Source organism: Symphalangus syndactylus, chromosome 10, assembly GCF_028878055.3.
Source record: "Symphalangus syndactylus isolate Jambi chromosome 10, NHGRI_mSymSyn1-v2.1_pri, whole genome shotgun sequence".
In the NCBI taxonomy this organism is placed as follows: Eukaryota; Metazoa; Chordata; class Mammalia; order Primates; family Hylobatidae; genus Symphalangus; species Symphalangus syndactylus.
Genome location: NC_072432.2, coordinates 35,106,870 through 35,123,843, shown reverse-complemented (window position 1 = coordinate 35,123,843; position 16,974 = coordinate 35,106,870). Strand labels below are relative to the sequence as shown.

At 36.0% G+C, this 16,974-nt stretch overlaps 1 protein-coding gene across 6 annotated transcripts in view; it reads right to left on the bottom strand.

Annotated features, from left to right (window-relative positions):
* Positions 1-16,974, bottom strand: part of CENPE (centromere protein E) — a 94,853-nt gene that overhangs the window by 56,588 nt on the left and 21,291 nt on the right. For 4 of the 6 annotated variants that reach the window (XM_055296856.2, XM_055296857.2, XM_055296859.2 and 1 more), the window contains exons 14-18: positions 16,441-16,588; positions 15,514-15,602; positions 14,286-14,453; positions 1,638-1,712; positions 1,296-1,415 (exon numbers count right to left, since the gene is read on the bottom strand). In XM_055296856.2, the coding sequence (XP_055152831.1) occupies positions 1,296-1,415; positions 1,638-1,712; positions 14,286-14,453; positions 15,514-15,602; positions 16,441-16,588 (600 nt within the window). The remainder of the gene's footprint in view (positions 1-1,295; positions 1,416-1,637; positions 1,713-14,285; positions 14,454-15,513; positions 15,603-16,440; positions 16,589-16,974) is intronic. The other 2 variants (XM_055296858.2, XM_063611134.1) reach the window with 1 other exon arrangement.

Below are 16,974 nucleotides of genomic sequence, written 5' to 3'. Positions count from 1 at the left end.
GAAAAAGACAAATGATCTAATAGAAAAATAGAGAAAAGATATGAACAAGAAATTTACAGATGAGAAAATGCAAATGAAAAATACATGAAAAAATCTACAACCTCATTTCTAAAGAGAAGTGGCATTTTAATATGACTTTAGCTTATATGAAATCAATGATATGCCCTTGGAAAAAAATTAATAAATACATGAATGAACAAGGAAAAAGAAATAGTAATTTTTAAAAAGTGGGCAGTTCTGCTTGCCACGCTATGAACAGACACTCCAGAATATATAAAAGTGCCTTCCTATCCAGGGCCTCAGAATAGGATGATATGAAATGGTATGAACCCCTTTGAAAAGAATCATTTGTCACAAATAAAAGGCAACAAAAGAATAGAAGGTAACAAAAACTAAAAAACTCAACTGAAAACAGAAGAACAGAAACTAGCCTTTTAAAAGTTCCAGCTAGAAACTGTTACCATAAAAAAAAAAAGTATTAAAAACTGGAACCAAACATATATACAAGTAATCAGGTATACTGAAAGCAAACTGAAGAAATTAAATGACATCATCATCAGATTCAATGTTATTTAATGCCAAGATCTTATATCAACTAAAATCATCTAGAGCTATAAAATTATGAAAAAAATCCCAGTTTAGATATTTAAGATCTTGACTATATACTACTGTATGCATTTGTATAAAACTACTGAAAAAAACTCAGAATTTTAAAATTTTACTGAATTTTTTTTTTTTTTTTTTTTTTGGAGACAGAGTCTTGCTCTGTTGCCCAGGCTGGAGTGCAATGGCATGATCTCGGCTTATTGCAGCCTCAACCTCCCAGGCTCAAGTAATCCTGCCACCTCAGTTACCCAAGTAGCTGGCAGTACATGCCAGGCTTATTTTTGTATATTTTGTAGAGACCAGATCTCACTATGTTGCCCAGGCTGGTCTTGAACTCCTGGGCTCAAGTGATCCTCCCACTTTGGCCTCCCAAAGTACTGGCATCACAGGGATGAGCCACTGTGCCTGGCCTAAAACTTACCGATTTTTAATGGGAGCCTGTCCTTAACTTCCTTATATTTACTCAAAGGATGATATGATCAACTTTCTACAAATGTGACTTTATCTCTAAAATGGCAAATATACTAACAGTCCCTATCTCATAGGGTTATTGACAGATTTAATGAAATATATATAAATTTATTACAACAATACCCAGCACAAAGTAGGTCCAGTATAAGCATTTGCTAAGATGATGGTATGCTATATGTATCTATGTGATTACACAACAAAATAAGTCTGATTTTTACCAACGAGTATGACAAGTCCATTTTTATATTTTCTAGCTTTTGCGAGTCTATGTATTCCTGTAGCTTCTTAATCTGGTCTTCCTTTTCTCTAAGCAGCTCTACTTTTGAACTGAGTTCATTCTAAAAGAATCAAAGGAGAGAGTAACAATTTAGAATCTGATTTGAAGTCTAAGGGATTAAAACAGAACTTATATATATTAGTTTAAATTCACAGTAAAATTCAAAGTCACTAATATTTTAAAAACATAATTCCCTTATTTCTGACATCATGTTCAGTTACATATGTTGCATGTTTTATAGTTCTAATTGCTTATCAATAGAAATACCAACATGAATGCTCACCTCAAGATCTTGATTATATACTTCTGCATGCTTAACTAAATTCTTTAAGTTCGAAATTTCATGAATTAGTTGCATCTGTAAGAGCATGTGAACAGGTAACAGAGCAAACCAATAGTTAATAAAGCAAAGCAAAGCAAAACAAACAAACAAACAAAAAAAAGGGCATTGGTTCACTGCTTCAGAATCACCCAACAGTTAGAAAGGACTGAGATCAATTGTTCAAGCTATCGCAACAAAGCACCTCATTATTTAAAAATACTAGAAATATCACCCAAAACATATCAAACAAATAAAAAAAACCCTCAGCATGACCCCACCAAGTAGCTATATCATCTGTTAATAAAGCTACAATAATGTCAATAGCAAATTAGTATGCACCACTTGGAGGAAAGATTAAAAAAGCGGTAATCAAACCTTGAAAAATATACATTTAGTAGATTTTTGTTTTCAGTCAGTTAAGTACAGAAATATATTAATTCTAATAAAGTTTTTTTTCTTCTCATAAACTATCCATCTGGCTCTACATCAATGTACTTTGTAATAAGTTCTGATTTGGAATCTAGGTTTGGATTAGGGTTGTTTCATGCAGTGCCTTTACAATATTATTACTTTTCGCAAATGTTACACAAGTATGGAATGATCAACTATGATCTTGATTTATTCCAGAGGAAATATTGCACTCCATTACATTGTTCAACCATGTAAAATTATAAAGGTAGAAGTATTTTTATTGAGGTGTCCTTTCTACCAAAATATCTGTAGCATTAAATATCTGAGTACCAAAAAGTTTGTTGAAAACAAGTAAACCACATATAACCAAGATAAACATTTTCCCTTAGAATTATTTAATCTTCATAATCAGATGAGCACTTACAGAGTAAAAGCAAATTCTAATAGTATGTAAGGGGCTTGAAAATAGTATCTTATTTAAATATTTTCTGGATGTTTAACTCCTGACTAGTTTTAAATTTCAGATTAGTGCAAGTGTTGCCATTACTATTTTAGGTCAGTGCTATCCAACAGAAACATAATGTCAGACACATATGTAATTTAAAATTTCCTAGTAGGCACATTAAACATAAAAAGGCAGAATTAACTTTGATAACGTATTTATTCAACCTAATATATCAAAAATATTTCTTCCAAAATGTTTCTTCAGGTAATCTATCCAACATGTTTCTTTAGGTAATCAATATAAAAAAATGAACAATTTTACATTGTTTTTTATATACTTATGTTGATTCAGACTGGTCCCATTTCAAGTGCTTAATTGCCACATATGGTTAGTGGCTACCCCACTGTAGAACACAGTCTTAGACATTTGTACTGCTTTTAATTTAAATTGGCTCTTTCTTTTACCTTTTCTTCCCTATTTTTAACTTCTGTGAAAGAAAATCACATTTATCAATAAGAAGAATCAAAAATCAATCTTAACTTTTAAAAATACTTAGAAGACATAGGGTGCATTCAGGGTATTATGGCCATAGATAATGAAAACATTTAAAGAATACTCATTTAGAAAAGAAAATTTTCCTACTTCTTATTTGAAATAGCATTTTATCTTAGGTACTGGTTCTTATACATAGAAAATAATTAGCTTTTGTAAAAATAAAAGTATAATCTCCCAATGGCATGTTTAAGATGCAGAGCATGAAGTGAAAGTATGTGCAAATGAAAAATGATTTAAACATATGATCTGATCTACAGTTAATCCATTGCTACCATTTAAATTGCAGATTTAAATGGTAATTGTCAGCAGGTGAAGTGAAATATTTAACTTACATCTCTAAGTAGTACAAATTATAAAATTAAATACACCAAGTTAAAATAGGTAGATGGTAAAGATTTTTCTCATTCTTCGAGTATGGTGATACTTGACATTTTCCATTCTCCCTCTAAAACATACTATTTAAGCATCTTATGTTACTACATTCCCACTAGAAAATTATCTACAACTTGGGTGATTTTTGACAAAAGCTTTAGGAAAACCAGGGAAATGACTCCATGTCCTAATGAGAGGTGACAGTGTGCTGGCAGTCCTCACGGCCCTTGCTTGCTCTCGGCACCTCCTCTGCCTGGACTCCCACTTTGGCGGCACTTGAGGAGCCCTTCAGCCTGCCACTGCACTGTGGGAGCCCCTTTCTGGGCTGGCCAAGGCGGGAGCTGGCTCCCTCAGCTTGCAGGGAGGTGTGGAGGGAGAGGCGCGAGCAGGAACTGGGGCTGCGCGCGGCGCTTGTGGGCCAGCTGGAGTTCCGGGTGGGCGTGGGCTTGGTGGGCCCCTCACTCAGAGCAGCCGGCAGGCCCTGCTGGCCCCAGGCAATGAGGGGCTTAGCACCCGGGCCAGCGGCTGCAGAGGGTGTACTGGGTCCCCCAGCAGTGCCAGCCCACCGGCGCTGTGCTCGCTTTCTCACCGGCCGTGGCTGCCTTCCCACGGGGCAGGGCTCAGGACCTGCAGCCCGCCATGCCTGAGCTTCCCACTCCCTCCATGGGCTCCTGTGCGGCCCGAGCCTCCGCAATGAGTGCCATCCCCTGCTCCACGGCGCCCGGTCCCATTGACCACCCAAGGGCTGAGGAGTGCGAGCGCACGGCGTGGGACTGGCAGGCAGCTCCACCTGCAGCCCCAGTGCAGGATCCACTGGGTGAAGCCAGCTGGGCTCCTGAGTCTGGTGGAGATGTGGAGAACCTTTATGTCTAGCTCAGGGATTGTAAATACACCAATCAGCACCCTGTGTCTAGCTCAGGGTCTGTGAATGCACCAATCGGCACTCTGTATCTAGCTGCTCTGGTGGGGCCTTGGAGAACCTTTGTGTTGATACTCTGTATCTAACTGATCTGATGGGGACGTGGAGAACTTTTATGTCTAGCTCAGGGATGGTAAACGCACCAATCAGCGCCCTGTCAGAACAGACCACTCGGCTCTACCAATCAGCAGGACGTGGGTGGGGCCAGATCAGAAATTAAAAGCAGGCCGCCCGAGCCAGCAGTGGCAACCCGCTCGGGTCCCCTTCCACACTGTGGAAGCTTTGTTCTTTTGCTCTTTGCAATAAATCTTGCTACTGCTCACTCTTTGGGTCCACACTGCTTTTATGAGCTGTAACACTCACCGCGAAGGTCTGCAGCTTCACTCCTGAAGCCAGCGAGACCACAAGCCCACCGAGAGGAACGAACAACTCCAGACGTGCTGCCTTAAGAGCTGTAACACTCACCGTGAAGGTCTGCAGCTTCACTCCTGAGCCAGCGAGACCACGAACCCACCAGAAGGAAGAAACTCCGAACACATCCCAACATTAGAATGAAGGAACAACTCCAGACGCGCCACCTTAAGAGCTGTAACACTCACCACGAGGGTCCGCGGCTTTATTCTTGAAGTCAGACCAAGAACCCACCAATTCCGGACACACTAAGGCCATAATTTGACTTTTATTCCCTTTTAGCTAAACCTTTTCCCAAAATGTAGGTTTTGGAACATATTTTGCTACATACACATAGACTTATATTTTTAGTTTAACATGGACTAGACACTGCAAAATTGTTTTTGAACAGGATGTTTTTATTACATGATCTTTTAAGTAACCTTAAAATGTGTGTCAAATTAAAAATAAAGGGCCTAGAGCAGTGGCTCACACCTGTAATCCTAGCACTTTGGGAGACTGAGGCGAGCAAATCACTTGAGCCCAGGAATGTGAGACTAGCCTGGCCAACATGGCAAGACCCCTATCTCTATAAAGAAAAAATTTTTAAATTATGTATCTTTTAGATTAGAAAGCTGAGCGTTGTGTTTAAAAAAAAAAAGAAAAAGAAATTTAAAAAGAAGGGAGTAGGATTCTTCCCCCTCAACTGTGGTTAAAATGGAAGAAAAACTGCAGTGTAATACATGTCATATATTCTGTGGCATTTTTGTAATCTTTCTCTGTGTTGACTCAATTCAATAAGCTTCAATTTTTCTTATTAATATATTAATGATGTGAGAAAAATATTAGAGAAATTATTGCCACTTATCCCAAAAGTTAGTTTTATGTCATGTTATTATCACATATAAAAAACATACAAAAATTAGACGAAATTTTAAAGTCAGAAGGGACCTTGGTGAGCACCTGGTCTCCTGGTGGAGAAATATAGGAAGCCCTGAGATTCAATGACTTGCCCAAGGCCTTGGCAACAATTCATAAGAGGATTGGATCTGAGGTGAGTTTATAAGTGGCCAAACTGCGGCTTAAATATAGGCAATTTCACTCAAGAGACCATGTTCTTAATCATGACACTAGGCCAGTCCCTTCCATAAAACCTAGTTTTATTGATTAAAGTCCAATGGTTTTGTCATGCATGACATTTTGCACTTCATTTAATATGCATTTTAAAATAAGCTAAATGAAACCCTGTGGAGACCTTATAGACTTTTACCTCTTTAAATATAATACCTATGAAAGAAATAATTTTAATTTGTAGGTAGAATGGAAATAATAGCTTTGGCATAGAATTCTTTTTTCCTTTAAAAAAGAAAAGAGGTTGAGAAACTGAACAATGATATCGAGGAAAAAGGATCATGGCCTTTTGGGCTAGCCACACAGAAGTCTGAAAAGTAGCTGCAAATTAATTCATCTTTTAACTACATAAAACACTGGGTCTTATTTTTTTTTGAAGGGGGAGTGTTCATGAATCACTTTGCAAGTCTGATAACAACTACAGATTCTTGTTCCAGAAAAATGAATATGCATTGAAAAATTCTGCAAAATAATTTCATAGCATCTGTGGCCTCTAGGTTAAGGACACTTTGCACTAATAACTCCCTTTAATCTTTTGGACAATTTCTGAGACCCTAAAGTCTGATGGTTTCTGGATTAAGTTCTCTTAACATGTAGCCTAATATTTTGTACTTAGAAAATGAGTGATCTGTTTATATAAATTCCATTAAAACTATTTAGTATTACTTATACTAATTTTCACATAACTCTCTTAGATGGAGAAGGAAAAACAAAACGTACAAAATTAGCTTCTCCAGCCATTCTAATGTTTTAATTATTTAGAAACATACTTTCTAAAGAAAAAGAAATCCATTAATATGTAGCATCCATATATAAAATAGTCATCTAGATATTAAAATTTATACTGATCTCAGTAGGAAACAGCTATGCTCTAGGTAGCATTTATATATGCTCAATAAAATGTAATATACAAACTATAAGGAAACAATTTCAAGACAAATCCATCAAGAAGCAGATACACCAACCCTTTCCATAGATGCTTTTAATTTCTTTTTCTCTTGCATAAGCACCAGGGAAACAAATATGATTTAACTACTTTTAAAATACAAATGAAGAAAATATTTCTTAAATTTCCTAAATTGTATATACATATGAAAAATGGTTACATCTTCAACATCTCAATCTTAGAAAAAAAAATCTTTAAGACAATACTTCTGAGTGATGTCAAGAAGATGACAGAATAGGAGGTCACCTGCTCACATCCCCGCAAAACAACAAGAATTCTGTACCTATTACAGACAAGTCTTTTTGTGGGAGCCTTTGGATTCAGGTAGGAGGTTGCAAAACCCCAGGAGAACACAAGACCCAGAAGTGTTGTTTTTGAGAGTACCTACCAACACCCAGGTGGGAGTCCTGCCAATTGTGCTCCCAGGTTCATATGCAGAAATGGTCCCATTCCTTGAAGGACTTAGCTACAGCCCTGTTTGGCCTAGAGTCTGCAACCAAAACTATCTGTCAAGGAGTCCAGGAGGAATCACACACTCTAGGGTCTCGGCAGATGGGCTCTTTTGCCTGTCGACATTGGTCTTGGCAGTGGACCCAAAAGTTAGCCTGTAACTTGGCTCCTGCCCTCCTCAAGCTGTAGTCCTAGCTTAGTACTGCTTGCACAAGGACCCAGAAGGGAACATGCCCATCTGAGCCACCAGGACAGGCTTGCCGGCCTCTGTCCCATAGCAGATTCTGAAGGGGACATGTACTGGCTCCAGCCCTCCCCTGCTGCAGCCTCCCTGCTCCCACCCACACAGAGAACTGCCAAGAGATGAACCTGTCTGAGCCACTGGGTCAGGCTTGCAGTCCCCCATCCCACAATAGATCCTGAAGGGGCCCTGTCTCAGCTTCAATGCCTCTTTGCTGCAGTCAGAAAGCTATCTCGACTGTGTTGGGAACTGCTGGGTGAAGCACTTGCCCCAGCCACCAGGACAGGCTTGATGCATCTTTCCCATAATAGGTCCTAAAGGGGTCTTGTCTTGACTGCAGCCCGGCAGTTATCCTGCCTGTGTAGGACAGGCCTGCTGGCTTCCATCACACAGCAGTTCTGGAAAGAACCCTGAATGTCCCAGCTACAGAATGCAAGCAATCCTCCCTGCATAAGGAACTGCTGGGAGTCTTGACTGCTGGTGCCACCAGGTTAAGCTTACCAACATTGGTTCCATAGCACATTCTGAATTAACTCTGAAGCTTGGTTTCAGTTTCTCCTAGTGATAGTCTGAGAATGGTTTTACCCAGCCAGGGTCCTACTGGGAGACAGGCATATCCAAGTCCCTGTGGCAGGTTTTGCAACCCTTGTCCATCAGCAGATTCTCAAATGGCCCTGGATCTTGATACTGACCCCTCTCATCTGTGGAATAAGAACAGCTCTGCCCACCTGGGGACCTATAGAGAAAGGTGTCCAGTAGTGCCTCTGCAGGATAACACGCTGACCTCAGTCATACTATGGATCTTGAAAAGACCTTATAAAGATGGTGAAGACTAAAACAAATAGCTAAATTCATCTTCAATGTGCAGACACTGCTGCATGACCACAAGCATCATGATCTGGGAAACATGATGTCACCAAATGCACAAAGTAAGGTACTGGTGAGTGATCCTAAAGATGAAGATGTATAATCTGCCAAAGAATTCAAAATAGCTATTTTAAGTGAGCTCAGCAAACTTCAAGAAAACATAGGGGAAACAATCCAGAAATTTATCAAGGAGACTGAAATAATAAAAAAAACCAAACAGAAATCCTAGAACAAGAAAATACAATGAACAAAATGAAAAATGCAACAAAGAACCTCAATAGAAGAACTGATCATGCAGAAGAATTTGTGAGCTTGAGACAGGCTATTTGAAAATATAGAGTCAGGAGGCAAAAAAAAAAAAAAAAAAAAGGATGAAAAGGAATGAAGTTTATGGGACAACATCAAAAAAGCAAATATTTGGGTGACTGCAGTTCAAGTAGAGAAAGATAAAGGGACAGAAAGCTTATTTAAAGAGATAATAGCAGAAAATTCCCAAACCTGAAGAAAGCAATACATATCCACATATAGGAAGGTCAAAGGTTATCAGTCAGATTCAATCTAAATGACCCTGCCCTAAGATATATTATATTCAAACTCGAAAGTGAAAGACAAAGAGAAAATCCTAAAAGCAGCAAAGCAGCAAGAGTAAAGAGGCAAATAACATAGAAGGGAGTTCCATTATGGTTAGCAGCAGACTTCTAAGCAGAAATCTCACAGGCCAGGATCATTAAAGTCAGGAAACAACTGATGCTGGAGAGGATGTGGAGAAATAGGAACGCTTTTACACTGTTGGTGGGAGTGTAAATTAGTTCAACATTGTGGAAGACAGTGTGGCAATTCCTCAAGGATCTAGAACTAGAAATAACATTTGACTCAGCAAGCCCATTACTGAGTATATATCCAAAGGATTATAAATCATTCTACTATAAAGACACATGCACACGTATATTTATTGCAGCATTGTTTACAACAGCAAAGACTTGGAACCAACCCAAATGCCCATCAATGATAGACTGGATAAAGGAAATGTGGCACATATACACCATGGAATACTATGCAGCCATAAAAAAGGATGAGTTCATGTCCTTTGCAGGGACATGGATGAGGCTAGAAACCATCATTCTCAGCAAACTAACACAAGAACAGAAAACCAAACACCACACATTCTCACTTATAAGTGGGAGGTGAACAATGAGAACACATGGACACAGGGAGGGGAACATCACACACTGGGGCCTGTCGGGGATTGGGGGGCTGGGGGAGGGATAGCATTAGGAGAAATACCTAATGTAGATGACAGGTTGATGGGTGCAGCAAACCACCATGGCACATGTATACCTATGTAACAAATCTGCATGTTATGCACATGTACCCAAGAACTTAAAGTATAATTAAGCAACAACAACAACAAAGAGGAATCTTACAGGCCAGGAGGGAGTGCAATGATATAGTAAAAGTACTGAAGGAAAACAGTTGTGACATCAAAAGTTAGAACATCAAATATTCAGAAGGTGGGAGGAGATAAAGTGCGGAGTTTGTTTGTTTAGTAATCAACGATAATCAGTTATCAGTTTAAAATAACCTGCCATAACTGTAAGACTTTTTCTTGTAAGCCTGATGGTAACCACGAAGGAAAAAAACCATAATAAATACACTAAAAATAGAAAGGTATCAAAACATACTCTCAGAGAAAATAATTTAACCAATAAGGAAGACAGTGAGATAAAAGGATCTAAAAAACAAATAAGAAAATAATTAGCAAAATGGAAGTAGTAATTTCCTACCTAACAATAGTTCCTACCTATCAATGTAAATGGACTGATTCTCCAATTACAAGACAGAGTGGTTGAATGGATTAAAAAATCCAAATATATGCTGCCTGAAAGAGATTAACTTCACCTGTAAGGATACAAATAGATGGAAAGAAGGGGTGGAAAAAGATATTCCATGCAAACTGAAATTGTGAGAGAGCAGGAGAAGCTATACTTAAATCAGCTAAAATAGACTTTACATCAAAAAACTGTGAAAAGAGACAAGGCCATTACATAATGATAAAGGGGTCAACTGAGCAAGAAGTTATAACAATTGTAAATATATATGTACACTGAACATGGCAGAATATATATAAAGCAAATATTAACAATCTGAAGGAAGAGAGACTGCAACACAATAATAATAGAAGATTTTGAAACTACACTTTCAGCAATGGACAGATTATTCAGACAGAAAATCAACAAAGAAATAGCAGATTTAAACTGCAGTCTAGACCAAAGAGACCTAATAGATGTTTACAGAACATTTCATTCAACAGCTACAGAAAACACATTCTTATCAACTGCACATGGAACATTCTCGAAGACAGATCATATTAGGCCACAAAAACAGTCTTAAAAAATTTAAAATCAAAATTATATCAAATATCTTTTCTGACCACAATGACATAAAACTAGAAATTACTAATAGCAGAAATTCTGGAAATATTACAAATACATAAAAATTAAACATGCTCTTGAACAACCACTGGGTTAATGAATTAAAAGAGTAATTTAAAAAAGTTAAGACAAATGAAAATGGAAACACAATATACCAAAATGTATAGGATGCAGCAAAAGCAGTTCTAAAAGAGAAGTTTATAGTAATAAACATCTACACCAAAAAAGAGGGAAGATCTCAAACTACCTAAACTATTACCTCGAAGAATTAGAAAAACAAGAACAAACTAAACCCCAAATTAGCAAATGGAAAGAATAAAGATCAGAGCAGAAATAAACAAAATAGGGACTTTTAAAAAATCCACAAAATAAAGTTTTTTTTTTTTTTGAAAAGAAACAAAAATCAATAAACCTTTAGCTAGACTAGGTAAAAAAGACAGTCGACTCAAACACATAAAATCAGAAATAAAAAAGGAGACGTTACAATTGATACCACGGAAATACAAAGAACGATTATAAGCCAATAAACTGAAAAACCTAGAAGGAATGAATTCCTGTACCACATTACCTACCAGGACTGAATTATGAATAAATAGAAAACCTGAACAGGCCAGTAATGAGAAAGGAGACTTGAATCAGTAATAAAAAGTCTCCTATCAAAGAAAGGCCCAGGTCCTGATGGCATCACTGCTGAATTCTACCAATAGTTACAGAAGAACTAATACCAATTCTTCTCAAAGTATTCCAAAAAATTGAAGAGGAAGGAATTTTTCCTAACTTATTCTATGAGGCCAGCATTACACTGATACCAAAAATAGACAAAAAAGGAAAACTACAGGCCAATATCCCTGAAGAACAGACAGAAAAACCCTGAACAAAATACTATAAAACTGAATTTAACAGCACATTTAAAAGATAATTCACCATGACCAAGTGGGATTTATCCCAGGAATACAAGAATGGTTCAACATAAACAAATCAGTAAACATGACATACCACATTAACAAAACAATGAAAAAAGTCATACAATCACTTCAACAGATGCAGAAAAATCATGACAGAGTTCAATACCTGTTCACGATAAAAACTCTTAATTAGGTATAGAAGTGATATGCCTCAACACAATAAAGGCCACATACAACAAACCCACTGCTAACATAATACCAAATGGGGAAAAGCTGAAAGCCTTTTACTCTAAGATCTAGAACAGAATAAGGATGTCCCCTTTTGCCACTTTTATTCAACATAGTACAGGAAGTTCTAGCTAGAGCTATTAGGCAAAAGAGAAAAATAAAACATAATAGGAAAGGAGGAAGTTAAATTGTCTCTATTTGTAGATTATATGATCCTATATACAGAAAACCCTAAGGACTCCATCCAAAACTGTTACAACTAATAAAAAAACCCAGTAAAGTTGCAGGATACAAAATCAACATAAAAAAAAGTAGTATCTCTACATGTTAATAGCAAACTATCTAAAAATGACACAAAGAAAACAATCTCATTTATTACCAAAAGAATACCTAGAAAGAAATGTAACCAAGGAGGTGTCAGATCTCTCAAATGAAAACTATAAAACATTAATGAAAGAATTTGAAGAAGACACAAATGGAAAGATATGCACGTTCATGGATTGGAAGAATATTGTTATAATGTCCATATTGCCCAAAGTGATCCACAGATGTAATGCGATATCTATCAAAACACCAATGACATTCTTCACAAAAGTAGATTAAAAACAATCCTCACACTCGTATGGAACCCCAAAAGACCCTGTATAGCCAAAGCAATCTTGAGCAAAAAGAGCAAATCTGGAGGCATTATACCATCTGCCTCCAAAATATATTACAAAACTATAGTAACCAAAATAATATGCTACTGGCATAGAAACAGACAGCAGGCCAATAGAACAGAATGCAGAAATAAATCCATGCATATACAGTCAACTGATTTTTGACGAAAGTGCCAAGAACATATGTTGGGGAAAGGATAGTCTTTCTTCAATAGTGGTGCTGGGAAAACTGAATGAATATCTATATGCTGAAGAAAGAAACTAGATCTCCTGTCTCTTATCATATACAAGAATCAATTCAGAATGAGTTAAGGACTTAAATACTAAGACTTGAAACTATGAAACTGCTAGAAAACAAGATAGTGGAAATGCTTCATAACATTGGTAAGGACAAGGAATTTTTGGATAAGACCTCAAAAGCACAACCAAAAAGACCAAAAATAAATAAATGGAATTATAACTAAAGGCAAAGGAAATCATCAATAAAGAGACAACCTACAGAATGGCAGAAATATTTGCAAACTATACATCTGCCACATGGTTAATATCCAAAATATATAAGAAACTCAAACAACTCAATAGCAAAAAAAACCCCAAACAACCCAATTAAAATATAGGCAAAAGACCTGAACAGACATTTCTCAAAAGAAGACATATATACATGGCCAACAGATACATGAAAAAAAATGTTCAATATTACTAATAATTAAGGAAATGCAAATCAAAACCACAGTGAGGTATTGCCTCATCCCAATTAGAATGGCTTATCAAGAAGGCAGAAGAGAACTTGTTGGCAAGGATGTGGACAAAAGGGAATCCTTTTATACTGTTGGTGGGAATACATAGAAAACAGTATGAGGGTTCCTCAACAAAGCAAAAATAGAACTACCATAAGATCCAGCAGTCCTACTACTGGGTATGTACCCAAAGGAAATTAAATGAGTATGTTCAAGAAATATCTGCATTCCCATATTTACTGCAGCACTTTCCACAACAGCCAAGATATGGAACCAACCTAAGAGTCTACCAACAGAAGAATGGATAAAGAAAATTTGGTATAAAGTCACAATGGAATATTCTTCAGCTATTAAAAAAAAAAAAAAAAAGAAATCCTACCATTTGCAACAATATGGATGAACCCAAAGGACATTATAAACGAGGAACAGAAAGACAAATACTGCATGATCTCACTCATATGCAGAATCTTAAAAAGCTGATCTCTTAGAAGTACAAAGTATAATGGTGGTTATGAGAGGCTGGGGTGTTTAGCCAGGGAGAAGGAAATGGGGAAATCTTGGTCAGATGACATAATGACAGTTAGATAGCAGGAATAAATTTCAACAGCTCTATTGTACAGCAAGGTGACTATAGTTAATGACAATGTGTTATATTCTTAAAAAGCATAAAATTTGTGGATATTATGTGCTATCAACACAAAAACAATAAGTATGTGAGGTAGTACATTTGTTAGCTAGATTTAACCATTCCACAATGTATATATACTTCAAAACATCATACATCATGTTGTATACAATAAACACATAAAATGTTATCTGTGCATTTAAAAAAATATTAAAAAAGCTTACATTATAGAAAAAAGAGAATACTTCTTTTAAAAGTATGCTTTTAGTTTAGTTTTACATTTCTGTCTCTCTTACCTCTTGATCTGTTTTAGTTCTTCTTTCTAGAGCCTCAAATTCATCCAAATCATTCTTTTCTTTTAATTTCAATTCCATTTCTTCTTTTTCTGTTCGCAGTTGTTCATAGTCTAATACCAGATTATCATAGTCAGCACGAAGTGAGTTCAACTCACTTTCTATATTCTCCTATTATAAACAGGAACAGATTTTCCAATCAGAAAATTCATATATTTTTTGTTTCCTTAATAAAATTTGGATTATTTAAATAACTAATTTAACTTTGATTTGATATCTTTCTAAAGTTCTACATTTTGGGAAACTAGCTAACTTAGAATAGATTATTTTGAAAGAAGGAGAATTTAAAAAATATATCAATAAATTGTATGTTTGCCTGTGCCTGACAGGGAATTTTGACCATAAATCCTCAAGCTCCTCAGTAATAAAACTGATAATTTAATCCCCCAATCTAACCAACTCCTATTTTATGTGTCAGATGGTTCTGAATTCAAGAATGGAAACAGAGATATTATTCATTGACTTCTAAAGCTAATGATAACTGTGTTTTACTATACTTAAAGAGGCCTATTTCTATTTTCTATATTATTATAAGAGAAGAGATAAACCATGAGTTAAAAAAATATTTTTTACACCAGAGACTGTAAAAAAACCCAAGAAACTTCTAATGTATGTATTAGGAACACAAAAACACTTTGTCCACAATACTTTATAGGAATTAACTAACAATAATAAGGAGTACTGCAATTATATTCTAAAATTCAAATGAAAATGTCTACTACTTCATACAACTATATATCTTTAAATACGAGCAATCTACGAAGTAAACATAGAATCTAAACTTATTGATGTATTCACCAAAATTACCTCTCCCTGATGTATTATTCTATACAGTATAAATGCCTGAGAACTGACACTTTTAAAATCAGTCTTGTTACCCTAATGAAGTTTACCAAGGCAAAACAGAAACTTTACAACATCATGAATACTAAGATCTGCTAGTAAAGAGCTAGAAGCAAAGGTTTACCTACTAGCACATGTCTGCCTTATGAAATTTTTAGCCTTCCTCTAGGTGCCTGAGGGTTATAGAGTAGAAATGTAAAGAGAGAAGCCTTCATTAGAGCCAAAATCATTACTGAAATTAAATGAGAACAAGTAACAACAAAATCTAATAACAAAAGAATTTTAAAAAGAGTAAAAGCATTATATGCTGTAAAATACATTAAGTTACCTGATTTAGTAGCTTGGTTGCTGGATTCCATTCTATCTCACTTAATGTATCAAGAGTGTTACTGAAAACATCAGACTCTGAACAGACAGCTATAATTAGAGAAAACAAAATTTGTCCATGTTTACCAAATTTCCTAAGTCAAATTAAAGATTACTAAAAAAATTCTTATCAGAGATACTAAGAACTTCAAATTAACTAATATGTGCTCAGAATATGAATACCAAAAGTACATTAATAGATATGGTCATTTATATTATCGTATGAATTAAGATGATCACTGGTTGGAATTAGTGACACAATACAGGATCCTTAATGAAATATAGGTTAAAAGGACAAATTCTGAATTTGAGATTTGATCATTATAAGTAGATTTAAAATGCCCCCCCAACAGACTGTACTATTGAAGAAATAATTTTGAAACAGATTCCTATGTCAATGCCACTCTTTTAAGATTAGCAAAGGCAGATGCCATATAACTAATAATTTAATTGAATAATAATTAGAAAATAAACACCTGTCTCAATGTGTGTTTCAACTAGTGCATCATTCTTAAGAGATTGAGAATAAAGAACTTATGATTACTTTCTATTTATTTATTTATATTTTTTTGAGACAGAGTTTCACTCTTGTCACCCAGGCTGGAGTGCAACGGATCTTGGCTTACTGTAAGCTCCGCCTTCCAGGTTCAAGCGATTCTCCTGCCTCAGCCTCCCAAGTAGCCGGGATTACAGGCGCCTGCAACCACGCACAGCTAGTTTTTTTGTATTTTTAGAATTACTTATTTTAAATCACAGTCTCCATTGTAATCATATATGAAATACACAGTATTTAAACATGTTTATTACATTAACTGAGCTATAAACATAGTTTCTCTTTATAAGGATGCTTTTATAATTAAACATAGTTCCACTTGAAAAAAGCACTCACATTCATCAATTTCTCCTAATAAATTTATAGAAGGCTTATGTGTTTTTGTTGTTATATTTGTTGGCATATTAAATTGATCTGCATAGTTTGAGTTCTTCATTTTGTTAATTTTGCCAAGGCACCAAGTAACTCTTCGTTTTCTTTTAGCCTAAAGAAGAAGAAATCAAAATTATGTCATATAGATCTGTATTCAAACATAATAAAACAAGGGAACTAGTTTCTATTTTTGAAAACCATTGACTTGGTAGAATTCTTATTAAGCCTAGTTTAAAATTTTATTAGTCTAAGGATATTGCTTAAAAAAAAATCAAACTCTTGACTCTTTACTTCACTCTAACTACCATTTTCTTTTTTTCCTACTTTGTCCTCCTCATCATTTACCCACTCCTTCCTCAACACTTCAGGGACCCATCTCCTGGTTCTTATCTTACCCAGCTGCTGTCCTTACCACTCACTCTGCTTTGCTAGTTTCTCTTCCTGTGCCTGCCTCTTAAGTGTGTTTCTCCAGGTTTCATAGCCACCATTCTTCTCTTG